Source organism: Vipera ursinii (genome assembly GCF_947247035.1).
Source record: "Vipera ursinii genome assembly, chromosome: 4".
NCBI lineage: Eukaryota > Metazoa > Chordata > Lepidosauria > Squamata > Viperidae > Vipera > Vipera ursinii.
This window is the reverse complement of record NC_139514.1, coordinates 11,936,907-11,955,928: the sequence shown is the minus strand read 5'-3', so window position 1 is coordinate 11,955,928 and position 19,022 is coordinate 11,936,907. Positions and strand designations below refer to the sequence as shown.

At 40.3% G+C, this 19,022-nt stretch overlaps 1 protein-coding gene across 1 annotated transcript in view; it reads left to right on the top strand.

The window, feature by feature from the left end:
- Nucleotides 1-7,069, top strand: part of SLC36A4 (solute carrier family 36 member 4) — a 58,683-nt gene extending 51,614 nt beyond the window's left edge. The window contains exon 11 of the mRNA XM_083361925.1: nt 5,197-7,069. Within this exon, the coding sequence (XP_083218051.1) occupies nt 5,197-5,504 (308 nt within the window). The 3' untranslated portion in view covers nt 5,505-7,069. The remainder of the gene's footprint in view (nt 1-5,196) is intronic.
- The last annotated feature ends 11,953 nt before the right edge of the window (nt 7,070-19,022 follow it).

Below are 19,022 nucleotides of genomic sequence, written 5' to 3'. Positions count from 1 at the left end.
AAACATACATTTGCCTTGCCTTCCAGCTAATATAAGAGAGAAGGAACCCGTGGCTCAGGAGGTTAAAACACTGCCTGATATATATAATCAGCCCGGGTTCGAATCTCAGATAAAGGGTATGACTAACTGATGAGAACATAAATAGTTCGAAATGATCATCTTAGCCTCCCAAATTCTTTATTAGCAATTTGAATAATTTGCATATATATATATATATATATATATATATATATATATATATTTTCAACATAGTTAATGACTAATCTAGCTTGATTGCAAATGCTTGAGGATAATGGAAGGAAGTCTATTATAGTCACAAAGAGATGTTTAATGATTCCTCCCACTACATCCACTTAAATTAGATTGAAATAAATGCCTCCTTGAGTGCTGCAGCTTTTCATATATATTCTTTAACTTCATTTTTGCCATAAAATACAAACATATTTTAGACTCAGAGTTTAAGTGCTTCAACTGCATTCAGTAGATTGGAGCTACTGACTGTGAGTCCTTGAAGCTTTTGTTGTGCTGGCCTATTGATTAACATTTTGTCTCATATTTGATGGGCAAGATAAATTGAAAAAGGAGCATGATCAAATTTAATAGTTCAGAGTTTTGAACGCCTATACTTAATTCTGCTGTTCACCCCAGCCTTTAATGTTTCTGGGGTTCCAAGAGCATCAAAAATGACTTCCTCCCCCTATTCCTGTTTTATTAAATTATACTCACAGAAAGTGTAGGACTGTACGTCCTTAATATTGTATGCAATTCCTGTTGAATTCCAATCTATTTCCCACCTTCCATATTGGGGGGGGGGGAAAGAAGACTAAACAGTAATTTTAGTTGCATTGTACTGAAAGCTTAGAGTTGTCTCTTTAAAAGTTTTGCCCTGCTTTGTTGGTTTTAGATTGATTGTCAGTTTTCCTTGGTGTTTTTTTTAATTGATTCATGCTTTCATATTTTGTTACATGGATCAACATATTATTCAGTTTTAATTATTAGAGCGAAGGGCAAATCTATGAAGTATAAAATTACAACTGGAATAAGATCCAGTTTGTTAGGAAAGATCCCAATTAATATCTTAATAATATCATTATTAAGAATCAGTCGGGGATATTTGATCCTGAATAGATCAGAGATAATGACTGTGGTGGCCTATGGTAGACCCAAAGCTGTTGTGGACTTTCTGCATATAAAATAGAATAAATAGATTGTCAACAGAAGGTTTTAAAGTTTGATTTAGTTGTTGGTTTTACCTGTTAACTATGTTTCCATGTAGTAAGTAGACTAAACTATTGCTAATCACATTGATTTGTGCTTAGAGTGTAAGCCGCCCTGAGTCTTCGGAGAAGGGCGGGATATAAATGGGATTAAAAAAAAATTAAAAAAAATGGATTGAGTAAATAATGTTCTAGAAATTGTGTGCCTGCTTTGCAAGAGGGGAGGTTATTATCTTTGAAGTATATTTATCAGTATTCAAGTGGGGGGGACAATTTAATTTGAATAGAGCTGGAAGGGACCCTAAAGGTCTTCTAGTCCAACCTCCTGCTCAAGCAGGAGACCCTATACCATTTCAGATAGTTAGCTGTCCAGTCTTTTTTAAAAAAATTCCAGTGATGAAGCACCTACAACTTCTGAAGGCAAAGCTATTCCACTGGTTAATTGTTCTCACTGTTAAGAAGTTTTTCCTTAATTCCAGGTTGCTTCTCTCCTTGATTAGTTTCCATCCATTGTTTCTTCTCTTCCCTTTGGAAAATAAGTTGACCCCCTCCTCTTTATGCCAGCCCCTCAAATACTGGAATACTGCTATAATGTCACCCCTAGTCCTTCTTTTCTCTAGATTAAAAAGGTAAAGGTTCCCCCGCACATGTGTGCTAGTCGTTTCCAACTCCAGGGGCCGGTGCTCATCTCCGTTTCAAAGCCGAAGAGCCAGCGTTTGTCCGAGGACGTCTCCGTGGTCATGTGGCCGGCATGACTAGATTGGCCAGACGCAATTCCTGCAACCGTTCTTCATATGTTTTTGTCTCCAAGCCCTTAATCATCTTAGTTGCTCTTCTCTGAGCTTTTTTTCCCCCAAAGTCTCAACATCTTTTTTGTAAAGTGGTGACCAAAATTGGAGGCAGTATTTCAGATGTGGCCTTACCAAGGCTTTATAAAGCAATACTAACACTTCACATGATTTTGATTCTATGCCTCTGTTTATACAACCGAGGATTGTATTAGCCTTTTTGGCTGCTGTCACACACTGCTGGTTCACGTTTAAGTGAATTTATGTATATTTAAGTGAATTTATATATACATCTGTTTTGGTTTTTTTTATTTTATGCGCTCTTTTTTGTGTACGGGAAGTCCTCAACTTACGACAGTTCATTTAATGACTGTTCAAGGTTACAACAGTAGTGGAAAAAGTGACTTATGACTGTTTTTCACACAACTGTTGCAATATTATTATTATTATTATTATTAATTCGGTTTATATACCGCCCTACTCCCAAAGGACTCAGGGCGGTTTACAAGGCTAAATTTAAAAACAATACAATATAAAATAAAAATAAATGAACAAATCATTAAAATTTTCTCTGGGTAGCAACTGACTCATATTTATGATGGTTACTTTGTCCCAGGGTCATGTGAACACCTTTTGCAAGCTTTTGACGAGCAAAGTTAATGGGGAAGTCAAATTCGCGTAACAACCGTGTCCCTAATTGGAGTGATTCACTTTAATAACTGTGACAAGAAAGGTCATAAAATGGGGCAAAACACACTTAACAAATGTCTCAATTAGGAACAGAATTTTGGGTTCAATTGTGGTCGTAAGTCGAGGATTACCTATAGTTTTGTTTAGTTGTGTTTTCTTTTTATATATATTTTTAGGAGTTTGTATTTTAATGTTTTGAATATTTTTTTAAAAAAAATGTGATAAAAAAAGTTACCCCAGTTATATCAATCCTATTTTGGCAAGTATCAAACTTCCTTTTTGTTATTATTTCAGGGAAATTAAAATAAAAAATAAGAGCGAACTGCTTGGAGAAAGATGGATTCTCTTTCCACTTCCTTTTTCCCACCTATTTTATTTTTCTAGGGGGCAAATGCAAAAATTCAAGAAGCCTCATCTTTTTGCAAGGAGGCGGAAGTGAGAATTAACCTTTGTTCTGTGTTCACAATGCATGTTATGGTATATTCTAAAATCAAACTGTGTTTGAGGGGCGACGCTAGGTTTGGGGCTTGATCTAGGCCCAGATATAATTTAGCCTCTGGATTCTTGTGGTATGCTAGGCCTTAATGACCCAATTAAGCAAGCAATAACTCTCTTATTTTCTCTCTGTGTGTCCCGTGAACAGCAGTCCTCCACATACAACCATTTGTTTAGTGATTGTTCAGCTAACAGCACTGAAAAAAAGTGATTGAGCATTAAACATTAAAATAAGGGACCGTTTTTTAATACTTATAACCGTTGCTGCATCCCCGTGGTCATGTGATCAAAATTCGGACATTTGGCAACAGACTCATATTTATGATGGTTGCAGTGTCCCAGTTAACAACCTTCCTTGCCACAGTTGTTAAGTGAATCACCACACTTGTTAACTTAGTAACATGGTTGTTAAGCGAATCTGGCTTCGCCAGGGACTTTTCTTGTCAGAAGGTTGCAAAAGGTGATCACATGACACTGCAGCTGTCATAAATATGTGCCAATTGCCCAGTGTCCAAATTTTGGTCATGTGACCACGGTGATGCTGCAACATTAAAAAAAAAACCCCAGTCGTAAGTCACTTTTTTCAATGCCGTTGTAACTTCAGACGGTCACTAAATGTACTGTGTTGTAAGTTGAGGACTACTTGTAGTGCTTTGATTCCTTTTCCTATTAGGATTAGTTCTGGAACACGACTGTTTAATTTTTTAAAGTTAAGGAACTACAACTTCTAGGTCAGCATGGTGAAGAGGTCCAGGAAGATTAAACATTTTTGCCTTTGGTGCTTGGCATATTCCTCTGCTGCTTAAGATTTGGCATGGTCCCACTTTCCTTTGCAGAGTTTAATTTGGTTTTAGCTATTGAAGGAAGAGTTGTGTCCACCTCTAAAAACGAAACTGGCTCTTCTCTTTGAGATCTTCAAATATCTCCAGCTTGGGATGTCAAAATTCATTCAGAGATGCCTATTTCTCTTACTTCTTTTCATATTTCTTCCTTCTCACAATAAAAAAAATGCAAAAATGCAAAGAAAAATGAGAATCATAGGAAAATAGGGCAGGAGAAGGGGAAGAGGAAGAGAAAAAAAGTGTTAGGGTAAAAGGAAAAAGGAAAAAAAGAATAACAGAGTTGGAAGGGTCTTTGGAGGTCATCTAGTCCAACCCACTGCTGAAGCAGGAGTCCCTATACCAGCATCGACTTTTGACTCTTTTTGGTGCAGGAGAATAAGCTTATAACGTACAACCTCTTTTTTTTAACTTTTACATAATAATATATACTAGCTAGGGATGCGGTGGCTCAGTGGGTTGGGATGCTGAGCTTGTCGATCAGATGGTCGGCAGTTTGGCGGGTCAAATCCCAAGTGCTGCATAGCAGAGTGAGCGCCTGTTACTCGTCCCAGCTTGTGCCAACCTAGCAGTTCGAAAGCACGTAAAAATGCAAGTAGAAAAATAGGGACCACTCCGGTGGGAAGGTAACAGCGTTCCATGCGCCTTTGGCGTCTAGTCATGCCGGCCACATGACCATGGAGACGTCCTCGGACAAGCGCTGGCTCTTCAGCTTTGAAACGGAGATGAGCACCGGCCCCTAGAGTTGGAAACAACTAGCACGCATGTGCGGGGGAACCTTTACCTTTTATATACTAGCTGTTTCTATAACAACAAGCCTATCTAATTAGCAAAATCCAAAATCAAAGTTTGATTATTTTTTTTCCACCTCAGGCACCAAGTCCAAAAGCTGGTTTCCAAGCAGAAATAAAATGAGTATTTAACATTATTTAAATTCTGTTTGATTTTAAATATAATTAATTCTTTTCCTGAATCAGGGTAGTCAATTTAGCCATCTCTGCTAACCCCGCCAACTTTTGCCACTGTTCATCTATGGTGGGAATCACGATATCCTTCCATTTTTGTACATAGAGTGTTCTTGTTTGCTGTCACAGATACCATGTTTCTTAAGCAATAATGAACTTCCCCTTTTGGACACTCTCTCTCTCTCTCTCTTTCTGTTTCCAGGTGCTATAGCAATATCCATCCCCCGTCTGGACATCGTGATCTCGCTCGTTGGAGCCGTAAGCAGCAGCACTTTGGCTTTGATCATGCCCCCATTGATTGAAATTCTCACCTTTTACAAGGAGAAGCTAAGTGTATGGGTGATCCTCAAAGACATTTCCATAGCCTCCTTTGGCGTGATTGGTTTCATAGCTGGCACGTATGTAAGTGTTAAAGAGATTATCTGCCCCACAACTTTGCTCTTTGAGAATACTACGGTCAGTTCAGCAACCTACTTCAACACTTCCCACTTGGCCAAGGATGCCAATTAGTGTCAGAAGATTGTGGGCCTGCTGAATTTCATAAGAGATGTGTGTTTGCAAACCAAAGAGATTCCAGATGGACAGGATTTAAAAGAGAAAATGGTTGGAAGAGGGATTCCCCCCCCCCCGGAGTGAAATCTGCTCCTTTGGAGGATACAATTTATTCAAGATTTTTCTCCTCTTCCGTTCAAGCATCATGGACTGCTGTGTATTTATTTGCAAAAGGGACCAGAAATCAAAAACACTTCTTGATATCATGTTTGGACATCTCACATTGAGAGAATAATCCCTGCCAACTTCTTTATTTAAAGTTAAGCCAGTCTTTTGAGATCCTCTTCGCGTAACTTCGGAGATTAACAAGATTTATGCAAAAATCTGGATATCGTCTTTCTCTCTGTGTGTTTTGTGTAAATCTTTTATGTTTTGAAGTTTATGTATCTACTTGGTATACAAGTAGAAACGCTTTCCAGTGGATTCTACTCCCCAAGTAGACAAGGACTTTAAAGCCCGTTCCATCACTGCAGTTTTTCCTCCGTGAGATTAGACCTGATGCCCTTGAATTAAAAGCCTCCATGGTTTATCTTGGTAGAGGAAGATAAACTCATCATATTAGTACTTTCTCCTAATGTCTGCAAAGAAATATGTCTTGAGACTTACATGCAAATTGTTTACATGATGTGAAGGAACGAGAAGGATGCAGTTTTGGAGAGGCAAAACATTTGCTTGGCTCATGGTAAGAGAGTCAAGCCACTGTCTGGATTATCACAGACAGTTCCCCCCCAGTATGCATAAGAGTAATATTACAGTTCCACAGAAAGCTGTATTTTTCTATTTATTTCTAACTACATAGAGCACTTCTATATTTGTATGTAAGCACTGTTTGGTTGCAAATGAGATATATCTGCAGAATTTTACTTTCTGTGGAAATCATACGCATGTATCCTTTATGCTTTAATCTGTGTTTTTTTTTAAAAGGAAACAGGTTTTGATAACACGAAGGTGCCGTACAACTCATGTTCAGAGTAAACCAGTTGAAAACAATTAAACTTAATGATAGCCGTGATTTGATCTTAGAAATTTCAATGAGTATATTCTAAACATGACGAAGTCTGGTCTTAACTCACCAGTTTGAATCCATTAAAATACATTAATGATAAGGGGTTCATGTCTTGGGGTGACCTATACTTTTTAAACCTTTCTCACTCTCAATTTCCTAAGGACCTGAATAAGAAGAAAAGGCGCTACATCTTCTGTTTTGCTTGCTTTTGGCCATAATAGTATACCCTGAAATTGTCACAGGCTGTTATTGTCTTTTTTTCTCTTTGTTCCCATGAAATTTCATAATCCAAAGCAAGCAGAAGAACAGATACACACAATCTTATGAGGTGAAAGATTCAATAAAATAGGAAGTTTTCCTCCACGTTCTGCATCGATAGGCTGTTTTGAAGTCTGTGTTACAGACCTTTTGTGTTTTTCGTTCATCTGTGCACAGTATTCATATACATCATACGACATTAACATACAAGATATGTCAAATCCCCCAGCCAGTAATATAACTTCCCTCCTCTGAAGCAAAGAAGCAAAACTTAATAATAATAATAATAATAATAATAATAATAATAATAATGAGGAGGAGGAGGAGGAGGAGGAGGAGGAGGAGGAGGAGGAGGAGGAGGAGGAGGAGGAGGAAAGAAAAGAAAAAGAAGAAGTGGAAGGGACCTTGGAGGTCATCTAGTCCAACCCCCTGCTCAGGCAGGAAACCCTATACCATTTCAGACAAATGGCTGGCCAGTCTCTTCTTAAAAACTTCCAGTGTTGGAGCATTCACCACTTCTGGAGGCAGGTTGTTCCACTGGTTAATTGTTCTAACTGTCAGGAAGTTTCTCCTTAGTTCTAGGTTGCTTCTCTCCTTGATTAGTTTCCATATGTTGCTTCTTGTCCTGCTTTCAGGTGCTTTGGAGAATAGCTTGATTCCCTCTTCTTTGTGGCAACCCCTGAGATATTGGAACACTGCTATCATGTCACTCCCTCACCCTTCATTAAACTACACATTCCCAATTCCAGCAACCGTTCCCTATACGTTTTAGCCTCCAGTCCCCCAATCATCTTTGTTGCTCTTCTCTGTACCCTTTCTAGAGTCCCAACATCTTTTTTACATCGTGGTGACCAAAACTGGATTCAGTATTCCAGGTGTGGCCTTACCAAGGCATTGTAAAGTGGTATTAGTGCTTCACCTTATCCTGCCTGTGTTTTATATTCCTTGCTAAAAGTCTTCAATTCCTTCTTGAACCTCTTTCTCTGAGGCATTCCACCTTTGGAAAACCTAGCTGAAGGCAGTGAGAAGGGGGGGGGGGAGAAAGGGAATGCAAAGCAACCCAATTCTTTTCCTAAAAGTTGTGGAAAGGTTTCTTGCCATGTCATTCTTGGCTTTGGTTGCTGAATTTGTGCATTCAAGGCCTCCAGTTTTTCTGGACTGCAAAAAAGAACATCAGCAGCTGTGTTCCCTCTGCAGTTTTAACCAATGACTGCCAGCGACTCTGCAGTCCTTAAAGTAAAAAAACATAACTTTCAAGATAGGTTTGTCATCCATATTCTTCTTCCTGATTGGTCTGTGAACTTGAGGTTACTTTTTACTAGACATCATAATTTTGGAATATACAAATTTCACTGCACCAAACGAGTTAAAAAATGTATATTCCTATAGCAGGGTTGCTAATAGCTGAGAACATGATCAGCGGCCAGTATTGTTAAGCCTGACCGCTTTAGTCATGTAAAAGGAGGATGGGCTCCAATTTTCAAGCAAGACCTCTCAAGCAAGCATCTCTAGACACCCTCTGAATCAGGGCTTCTCGACCTCGACAGCTGGAAGAAGGGTGGACTTCAGTTCCCAGAATTCCCCAGCCAGTCATTGCTTGGCTAGGGAATTCTGGGAGTTGAAGTCCACACATCTTCAAGCCACCGAGGGTGAGATGTACTGCTCTGACGGTACATTTCAACTATTTACTGCAAGTAAATAGGCGTAGAGCCGTATTCTTAACCCCGATATCTGACTGAGCAGCCGTATCTTCCAATTCAAGGTACGGCTACAATTGCATCTGCATTGGCTCTCAGCCTAAAACAGTTGTAAAAGAACAATTTAACCTATTTGTCTTACTTGCAGAGGATGCCAATTCTGGTTTCTCTCTCTCTTTTGGTTTTGCCGGGGCTCCGGGTGCCTTTACAAGTTTCCGAACCGCCAGATGCACCCAGAAGGCCCATGCTTTGTCCCTTGAACTGTGCTTGGAATCTTTGCCAGTATGCCGAAGGATGACACCCGGTGATATTATAATCTGTAGCCCACCCAAATGACAAGGCAGGCAGAATACTATGTGTGCAAAGTCTATGATGTGCCTTTTGTAAGAGCAACGGAAGCACTGTTTTTCCCACGGTGGATGCAGATGTTCCACTTCAATGCCATTGGGTGGTCATTGTTCTCTGAAGAGTATGTAACTTCAATCAACCCTACCATCACATTCAGCTACTCTTATCTGGCCTTCCTAGCAACTATCCGGATTTGTTGCTATGTTTCCCCTGGGTACAAAGGTATTTTCCTTCCCCAATTGCTGTAATTGATGGGACTTGAAGCATTATAAAATCAGATGTTTCCCATGTCCCTCGATTGCACAGTAGATTCCCCCCCCCCCACCTACTGTGTAGGAACTTGTTACTTCAAGGTGGCCGATTCAGCACATTGTATCAATCGAATGCCTTCACCTCAGCAGCACTTACTCAAGGTGTTGGAATAGAGTCGTGGCACTAAGTATTTTTGTGTCTATTATGAAAAAGAAAAAGAAAAAAAAATCAAGGAAGCAAATTCACTAGGACAAAGGCGTACTTCTCAGGATCTGAATCTTAAGCAGTGGCGCTGTTGGAAATCAAGTTCCAAAGAGTGCTGGCCAAAGGTCTTAATTTTTTTTTAAAAAAAGCACAATAATAATGTAATGTGTTGCTTTTGAAGATAGAGATTAATACGATGGAAAGCTCCAGTGAAGAACAGCTGGAGACAATGAAAGACTGCAGAGTTTAAAACAATGCCCTTTTAAAGAGGCAATCAACAGCAAATCGAAGGAAAGGAATTCCCGTGGATGTTTTAAGTCTATGGAACAAAGTGTTATGTTTGTATGCATTACCTCAATTTATATTGAAGTGGATTTTATTGTGGGCAGTTTTAATGCAATGTAGACATGGGCTGCATTAAAAAGTGTGCCACTTACTCATTACTAACCTTCCATAGGGACAGGCTCTGTGTAAAAATCCCCGTGTTTCCTATGGAATTTTTAATTTAATAAAAATATTGCAATATAATTACTCTGCATTTTTCTTCCAAAATTTTTCAACATATCATTTTAGTGACTCTTCAGACCTGGGGGGGGGGTGCAGTGGGCAGATGTAATGGGGAGATTTTGGTAGTTAGATTGATAAGCTGGTCTAAACTTCATTGCTTATGCACGCCTCTTTTCAACCTCTTATCTACCTATTGGGAAATAACTTAATCAGAGCAGGCTTTCTGCTGTGAAAGTGGTGTGAACAGAAAAAAAAACCAAAAACCAAGCTTTGTGTTGTTCTCCAAGTGTTTTTATTTTTCCTCCTAAAACTATACAGAACCAAGTGCCGGATGGGCCAAGTTGAAATATATGTAGATGGGATAAATTCCACTCCTGCTTAAAACAAGGGTTCTTGTTTTATGGTGCCGGGACCACCTAAAATAATGAATGAACTGGTGTGATTCCCACAGTGACTAAAACTGTCAGACTACAGGTAGCCCTTGACTGAGCCCAGCATTTCTGTTGCTAACGTGAAACATTCGTTAAGTGGGGTTTGTCCCATTTTACAATCTTCCTTGACACAGTTGTTAAGTGAATGGCCACAGTTGTTGTTGGGTAAATCTGGCTTCCCTGTTGACTTTGCTTATTACGTTGATCAGAAATCTAATAATTCCTGTGAGAGCTTTGAGGGAACATCCGGGCAGATGGCACCGTTACCTCAGCAGGCCTTCAACATCATGGGAAGTCCCCCGGGAAACCCCCAGTGTCCCTGAGGAACCACCCAAGACCGTAGCGGTGTACCCTGCTATTTCTGTATTTCTTTATCTTAATTTATAGAGTGCCAACATGTGTGTATAAAGAAGTAAACAACTTAAGGAGCATATAAACATGTGCCTCATTGTCTATTCAGGGTTCCCTTCTGAGTGAAGGGGTTTGTCTTTATTTAGCTGAATAAATTTTGAAAAGTGAGATAATAAAGGCCCAGTCTAGCACAATACCAACAAAGAAGAAAAATAACAGCTTTCAAAAGAAATCAGCATGGCTGCATAAAGAACTCTCTGATAAACTGAAAGATAAAAAGGACAAGTATAAGAAGTGGAAAGAGGGGCACATAACTAAGGCAGAATATCAGCAAACAGCCCGTGCCTGCAAAGATGAAATGAGGGAAGCTAAGGCTCAAAATGAACTAAGGCTTGCGACCAAAGTCAAAAATAACAAAAAAAAGCTTCTTTCAACATATAAGAAACAAGAAAAAAGTTAAGGAAATAATTGGTCCATTAGTGGGGGAAAGTGGCAAGAAGGTGACAAGCAACAGGGAGAAAGCAGAACTATTTAACTCGTTTTTTGCATCTGTCTTTACACAAAGGGAAAAAACAGTCCAACCTACCAAAACCAGTGCCATAAAAAACAGAATAGAAACGCAAGTTAAGATAGGCAAGAAAATGGTAAGTGAGCACCTGTCCAGACTAGATGAGTTCAAATCACCAGGACCAGACGGATTACACCCCAAGGTTCTCAAGGAACTGGCAGACGTGATCTCAGAACCACTGAACTATATCTTTTTCAAAGATCCTGGAGCACTGGGGAACTACCAGAGGACTGGAAGAGGGCTGATGTAGTTCCCATCTTCAAAAAAGGGAAAGACATGTGGGAGAAGATCTGGGTGAGGAATGTGAAATTTACTCAAGCTCAAAATTTAAGAGAGAATTTTTATAAGATGTTTTATAGATGGCATTTAGATCCTAAAAAGCTTGCAAGTATGTACCCGAATTATCAGCCTAAGTGTTGGAGGTGCGGGGTTGAAGATGCAACATATTTTCACATATGGTGGACATGTAAAAAGGTTAAGGCCTTTTGGATTAAAATCTGGTGGAATATACAGAAGATCTTTAAAAGGAGGATAAAGTTTTGTCCGCAATTTTTTTTGTTGGGAATAATTGTTGATGCTACAGTGGTGGACTCTAAGTTGATGCTGAATTTAGTCACGGCAGCAAGACTTTTGATAGGACAATATTGGAAGAAAGAGGAGCTGCCGACCATAGAAGAATGGACTTTAAAGGTTTCCGACCTGGGAGAGATGGCGAAGATATCGGCTTATTTGAAAGATCACTCGCAAGAACGTTATATTATGGAATGGAGAAAGTGGATTGAGTTTATCCAGAATAAGTATAGGGTTAAGAAGTTTTATCTAGCATTCGAATAAGTCTTCCTTCGTGTTTTTTCTTTTCTTTTCCTATTTTTTTATATATATTTAATAATGTTAAGTTTTGTTTGTTCTTATATAAGTTAGAGAGTGATGGATTTTAGAATTTATGGTTGTTAGTATATGGTTGCTTATGATTGCTTTTATATATATATACCTTGTATTTAGCTCTGGGAAGTCCGGGGGGGGGGAGGGGGGTGGGGGGGAGGTAGGGGAGGGAAGAGGGAGGGGGGAAGGGGGGAGGTAAGGGGGGAGGGAAGAGGTAGGGGGGAGGTAGGGAGGGGAGGGTGGAGGGGGATGGGGGTTTTTAATGGAAAATTGTATTGTAAAACTTTTCAATAAAAAAAAAAAAAAGGGAAAGAAAATAGTTCCAGGAAATTACAGACCTATCAGCCTGACCTCAATACCTGGGAAGATTCTGGAAAAGATAATCAAACAACAAATCAGCGAACACCTTGATGCGAACAAAGTTATCACTAAAAGCCAACATGGGTTTGTCAGAAACAGATCATGCCAGACAAATCTTATTGCATTCTTTGACCAAGTGACAAAACTAGTGGACCAGAGGAATGCTGTAGATATAATTTACTTGGACTTCAGTAAGGCATTTGATAAAGTAGATCACAACCTACTACTTGATAAGATAGAAAAATGTGGGTTAGATAGCATTACCACCAGATGGATTCGTAGCTGGCTGACAGGCCGTACTCAGGGTGTGGTCCTCAATGGAACTGCATCTACATGGAAAGAAGTGTGTAGTGGGGTGCCCCAGGGCTCTGTTCTGGGCCCAGTGCTCTTCAACATCTTCATTAACGATTTGGATGAGGGGATAGATGGGGAACTCATCAAATTTGCAGACGACACCAAGCTGGCAGGAATAGCCAATACTCCAGAAGATAGGCTTAAGATACAGGAGGATCTGGACAGACTCGAACACTGGGCACTATCTAACAAAATGAAATTCAATGGTGAAAAAAGTAAGGTTCTATATTTAGGCAGGAAAAATCAAATGCACAGGTATAGTATAGGTGGTACCTTGCTCGATAGTAGCAACTGTGAGAGAGATCTCGGAGTCCTAGTGGACAATCAATTCAATATGAGCCAGCCGTGTGCTGCAGCTGCCAAAAAAGTCAACACAGTGCTAGGCTGCATTAACAGAGAGATAGAATCAAGATCACGTGAAGTGTTTACAATGCCTTGGTAAGGCTACACTTGGAATACTGCATCCAGTTTTGGTCACCATGATGTAAAGAAAGATGTCAAGACTCTAGAAAGAGTGCAGAGAAGAGCAACAAAGATGATTAGGGGAGTGGAAGGTAAAACATTTAAGGAACGGTTGCTGGCATTGGGCATTTCTAGTTTAATGAAGAGAAGGACTAGGGGGTGACATGATAGCAGTGTTCCAATATCTCAGGGGTTGCCACAAAGAAGAGGGAGTCAAGCTATTCTCCAAAGCACCTGAAAGCAGGACAAGAAGCAACGGATGGAAACTAGTCAAAGCAACCTAGAACTAAGGAGAAACTTCCTGACAGTTAGAACAATTAACCAGTGGAACAACCTGCCTCCAGGAGTGGTGAATGCTCCAACACTGGAGGTTTTTAAGAAGAGACTGGACAGCCACTTGTCTGAAATGGTATAGGGCACAGATCGGCAACCCGCGGCTCCGGAGCCGCATGCAGCTCTTTGAGCCGTCTCCTGCGGCTCCCAGTCGCCCGGTGCACGCGCACCTCTTCGAACGGGCAGTGGTGCGCACGAACCTCTCCAAATGGAGAGTGGCACCGCCCGTTCCGAGAGGTGTGTGCGCACCTTTCCAAAGGGCAGAGGTGTGCGTGCACCTCTCCAAACCGCCGCCGTCCCGTTCAGAGACCTGCCGCGTTCGTCAAACATGGACGAACGCGGCAGCTGTGCAAACGGGACGGCGGCGGTTTGGAGAGGTGCATGCGCACCGTCCTGTTCGGAGACCTGCCGCGTTCGTCAAACATGTTTTGGAGAATAAGTTGATCCTCCCTTCTCTGTGACAGCCCCTCCAATAGAGGAAGTAGTAGGAAGACGGTTATCATGTCCCTCCTAATTCTTCTCTTCAATAGGTTAGACATACCTAGGTCCCTCAGCCCTTCATCATACAGTTTAACCTCCTGACCCTTTAACATCTTACCAATGAATTGCCAATGAATGCAGTCCTGATGAAATAAGAATTGTTCTACAAAGAACCAAGTTAGATAAGTTTCTCTGATTCATCCAGCTGAATCATGAAGCGATAATCACGTTTATGGCAAAGTGAAAAATGGCAGTGAAAATGGAGATGTTGATAAGTTCAATAAGTTCAAATATATACAAGTTCAATACTTGTCCTTTTCCAAACATATACTTTGAGTCTGTCTTGCATAACACAGTTTTTGCCTCCCCCATAAGATGTAGTTGCTGGTGGGCTCCTTCCATAATGGAAAATTGAAATAAATCTGTGCTGTGTCATAGCTTCTTTGCTTTGAAAGCATCCAGCGTAACTAATGTTTTGAAGGTGTTGCAGCAATTAGGGGCTTGCAAGGTGGTAGCTAATATGCCGTGATACTGTAATTTGCACATCATTGGTTTCACAGTTAAAAAACAAAATGCTTAATATTCCTTTTACTGTACTCGAATGCAGAAGTTCATAAGGGTGTTATCCATCTTAAAAAATTAATTGGAAGAGTTTCTGATTTGTTTAAAATGGATTTTTGAGGAAAAAAAGACAAATCTATCAGGGAGGGGAAGTCTGGGTGGAAGTCTGGGAGGGGAATCAGAGAAATCTCAACATCATTTTTGAACAGATGGGACTTGAGCCTAGCCCAGGGGTAGGCAACCTTGGCTCTTTTATGACTCATGGACTTCAACTCCCAGAATTCCTGAGCCAGCATGGCTCAGCTTGGAAACCTCTCCCTTTCCCTTCAGCATGGCTGGCTCAGGAATTCTGGGTGTTGAAGTCCATGAGTGATAAAAGAGCCAAGGTTGCCTACCCCTGGCCTAGCCCCAAACTGGGATAGATGCTACAGTAGTCCTTAATGGTACTACATCTACATAGAGGGAAGTGAGCAGTGGGTACCACAAGGTTCTGTAGTCTGTAGTACTCTTCAATATCTTCATAAATGACTTAGATGAGGGAATAGAAGGGGGACTGATCAAATTTGCAGATGTCACTAAGCTGGGAGGAGGAGCTAGCATCCTAAATTATAGGCTCAAGATCCAGATAGATCTCGACAGACTTGAACATTGCTTAGTGGATCAGTGGGCTAATGCCTCCTTAAGTAACACCAGCTGCCTGCAATTATTGCAGGTTCGCATCCCACCAGGCTCAAGGTTGACTCAGCCTTCCATCCTTCCGAGGTAGGTAAAATGAGGACCCAGATTGTTGGGGGCAATTAAGCTGACTTTGTAATAATGCCGCTTGGGGTGTGTGTGAAAGCCCTAATAAGCAGGCATATACATAGAATGAAGGCTACTGCTAAGCACATTTGATTTGTGCTTAGATTGTAAGCCGCCCTGAGTCTTCGGAGAAGGGCGGGATATAAATGGGATTAAAATAAAAAAAACATTGGGCCCTATCTAGCAAAGTGAAATTCCACGTAGAAAAAAGTAAAGTCTTACACGTAAGCAAGAAAACCCAAAAGTACATGTGCAGATTAGGTGAAACCTGGCTTAATAGCAGTAACTGTGAGAGTGATCTTGGAGTCCTAAGGAGAACAGCATGTCTAGTCTAGTGAAGAGAAGGACCAAGGGTGACATGATAGAAGTGTTCTAATATTTGAGGGGTTTTCACAGAGAAGCGAGGAATAACCTATTTTCCAAAGTACTGGAAGCAAAGAAACAATAGATGGAAACTGATCAAGGAGAGATTTAACTAGAAATACAGTAAGCTATCCATAATCTGCCTATGTAATAATGGGCTTTCAGCTGGAATGATCAAGGTTGGTTTTCATTGCTAAATCAGCAGGAATTTGACATTCCTCCAATGATGGATCACAGTAATGACACATTTCAGAACCAGATATACCTGGGCCGGATCACAATTTTCTTTGCCTCTCGATCAACCAAAGATACGATACGGGTAGTCCTCAATTCATTGAATGACCGAAGTTGCAACAGCACTGAAAAATGTGACTTACAATTGTTTTTCACACTTAATACGACTGTTGCGACATCCCCGTGGCCATGTGACCAAAATTCAAATGTTTTGCAACTGATTCATATTTACGCCAATGGCAGGGTCCTCAGGATCATGTCATCCCCTTTTGTGATCTTCTGACAAGCAAAGTCAATGGGGAAGCTAGATTCACTTAACAACTGTGTTACTAACTTAACAACTGCAGTGATTCACTTAATAACTGTGGCAAGAAAGGTCATAAAATGGGGAAAAATGTAACAACTGTCTCGCTTAGCGATAGAAATTTTGGGCTCAGTTGTGGACATAAGTCAAGGATAATACTAATACTACTACTAATAATATAACAACAATAACAGTAATAATAATAATAATGCCAAGCATCTGAATTTTGATCACATGACCACAGGGATGCTGCAACTGTCTTAAGAGTCAAAAGTGGTCATAGGTCACTTTTTCAGTGCCGTAACTTCAAACGGTCACTAAACAAACTGTCATAAGTTGAGGACTACCAGTACACAGAATTAAGCCTCTTGAAGGACACATGACCATTCCAGGAAGATCTGCAAAGCAGAAGCCACCTCAGGAGAGATCCGTTCTGCTGGGATCATGTGGGATTCTTGCTGTTTAGACAGAAGAGCTAAGAGACATTACCACATCATATACGGTATAACTGGTAAAAGTCTTTGCTTCCTTGAAACAGGCCAGCACGTCTGTAGGAAGATAAAAACCTAGACATAATTCTGGATATAACCCCATGAGAGTGGAAATCTGCATTAGAAAAACCTCAAAGTAAAACTAATGTGCGTGTCTCTAATTTGGATGAGACAAAACTCCCCGCTCTTATGAGTGAGGACCACAACACAAAAAATAAGCTGTAGGTCTGCGCCTAGTTTAATCTTCATTTTCTTTTCAAAATTGTAGCCGCTGAGGGTTTGATTTGGATTAATTTATCTCATCCCTGCAAAATAGCACATTTTTCCCATTGGGAAACCCTCCAGATGGTGTGTGTGGGGGGGGGAGAGAAGCATTTTGTGTGGGAAGGTTTGGTGGAAATTTGACATCAGCCAGACGGCGCATCTGCGTGAGACAGAGCAAAAGCATATTGAATTAGCATGATTCCTAAAGAATCAAATAAAATGAAATTAAGAAGCAGTTTCTCGTATAATTAAGAATCTCAGACACCCCGTGCAGCATGGAGTCTAATCTGTCTCTATTATACTTCAATAAGCCAAGCTGCAACAGAATGATTAACAAAAAGAAAGAGGCTGTATTTCTTGCATCTTACCGGGAAATTAGGATCTCAATTGTTGAGGATCAGGAACATCATTACCTGCATATTCCTGCCTCTCTCTCGACAGGGTCATCTTCTGGATTCTGTATCTTAGTTTTGCTGGAGTGTGAGAGAACTTTGGGAACTGAGAGTGTAAATGTTGTGTGAGGAATAAAAATTCAACTCCAAGGGTGTTGGAAAACAAAACAAGTTTTATTAAAGCTTTTGCAAAAGCTGGTGAAACTCTTGGTAATGGCAAATCCCAGAGTCCACACCTGAATCAATTTTTGCATAGGTTTTTATACCCTATCCCGCCCATCACGAAATATCTTTCCAAAGTGAGCCCAGTTGATAGGCCCACCTGGTCACCTAGCAACCATTACAATTACCAAACCCTCCAATTATCTTCCCTACCTTTTCTGTGGTGTGATTTGTAACATCCTGCTAACTAAGGGTATACAGGTGAAACTCGAAAAATTAGAATATCGTGCAAAAGTTCATTTATTTCAGTAATGCAACTTAAAAAGGGGAAACTAATATATGAGATAGACTCATTACATGCAAAGCAAAATAGTTCAAGCTGTGATTTGTCATAATTGTGATGATGTGATATGAATTCACCTTGTTATCTTTCAGATCAGGACACAGAATGGGTGAAATAACCCTTCTTTTTTTTTAAAAAAAAATGCATTGTTCTTGGTTTCATGATTCAGTTTTCTTTTAAAAACCTGTATATAATAATGCATATCAGGTAAAATATAACCTTGTTATCTTACAGATCGGGATGCAGAATGGGTGAAATAATATTCCTTTTTAAAAAAAATGCATTGTTCTGGATTTCATGATTCAGTTTTCTTTTAAAACCCATGTATATAATAATACATATCAGGTAAAATATGTTTTGAAATCTCTTCTTCTACTTTTCTAATGAAAAATTTATTGAGGTATGTGTGCATATTTATCTAGGTGTGCTCTTTAAATGGAACTCATAAATTAACGAGAAAAGAGCCTTGGTGGAGCAGTGGGCTAATGCCTCCTTAAGTAACACCAGCTGCCTGCAATTAGTGCAGGTTTGAGTCCCACCAGGCTCAAGGTTGACTCAGCCTTCCATCCTTCCGAGGTAGGTAAAATGAGGACCCAGATTGTTGGGGGCAATTAAGCTGACTTTGTAATAATGCTGCTTGGGGGTGTGTGTGAAAGCCCTAATAAGCAGGCATATACATAGAATGAAGGCTACTGCTAAGCTTGTAAGCCGCCCTGAGTCTTCGGAGAAGGGCGGGATATAAATGGAATAAAAATAAATAAATAAGATGGCACTGATTCATTAATGAACGCGTAACAAATGGCACAGGCTAGAAATAAGCTGTGGTAGAAAGAAAAGGGATGGAAAGAACAAAGCAACCTAAGACATAAAGTGAACAGATTCACTCTTCCATAACCAAAGAGGAAAGTCCAACTTTGGCTGTTTCTATTCCCTTCCCCTGTAGCCCTAGGGTCAGTGATGGCGAACCTTTTAGACACCAAGTGCCCAAACTGCAACCCAAAACCCACTTATGTATCATCGGGTGCCGGGAGGGTGGGGTGGCCCATTAGGTGGGTGTGGTGAATTGGG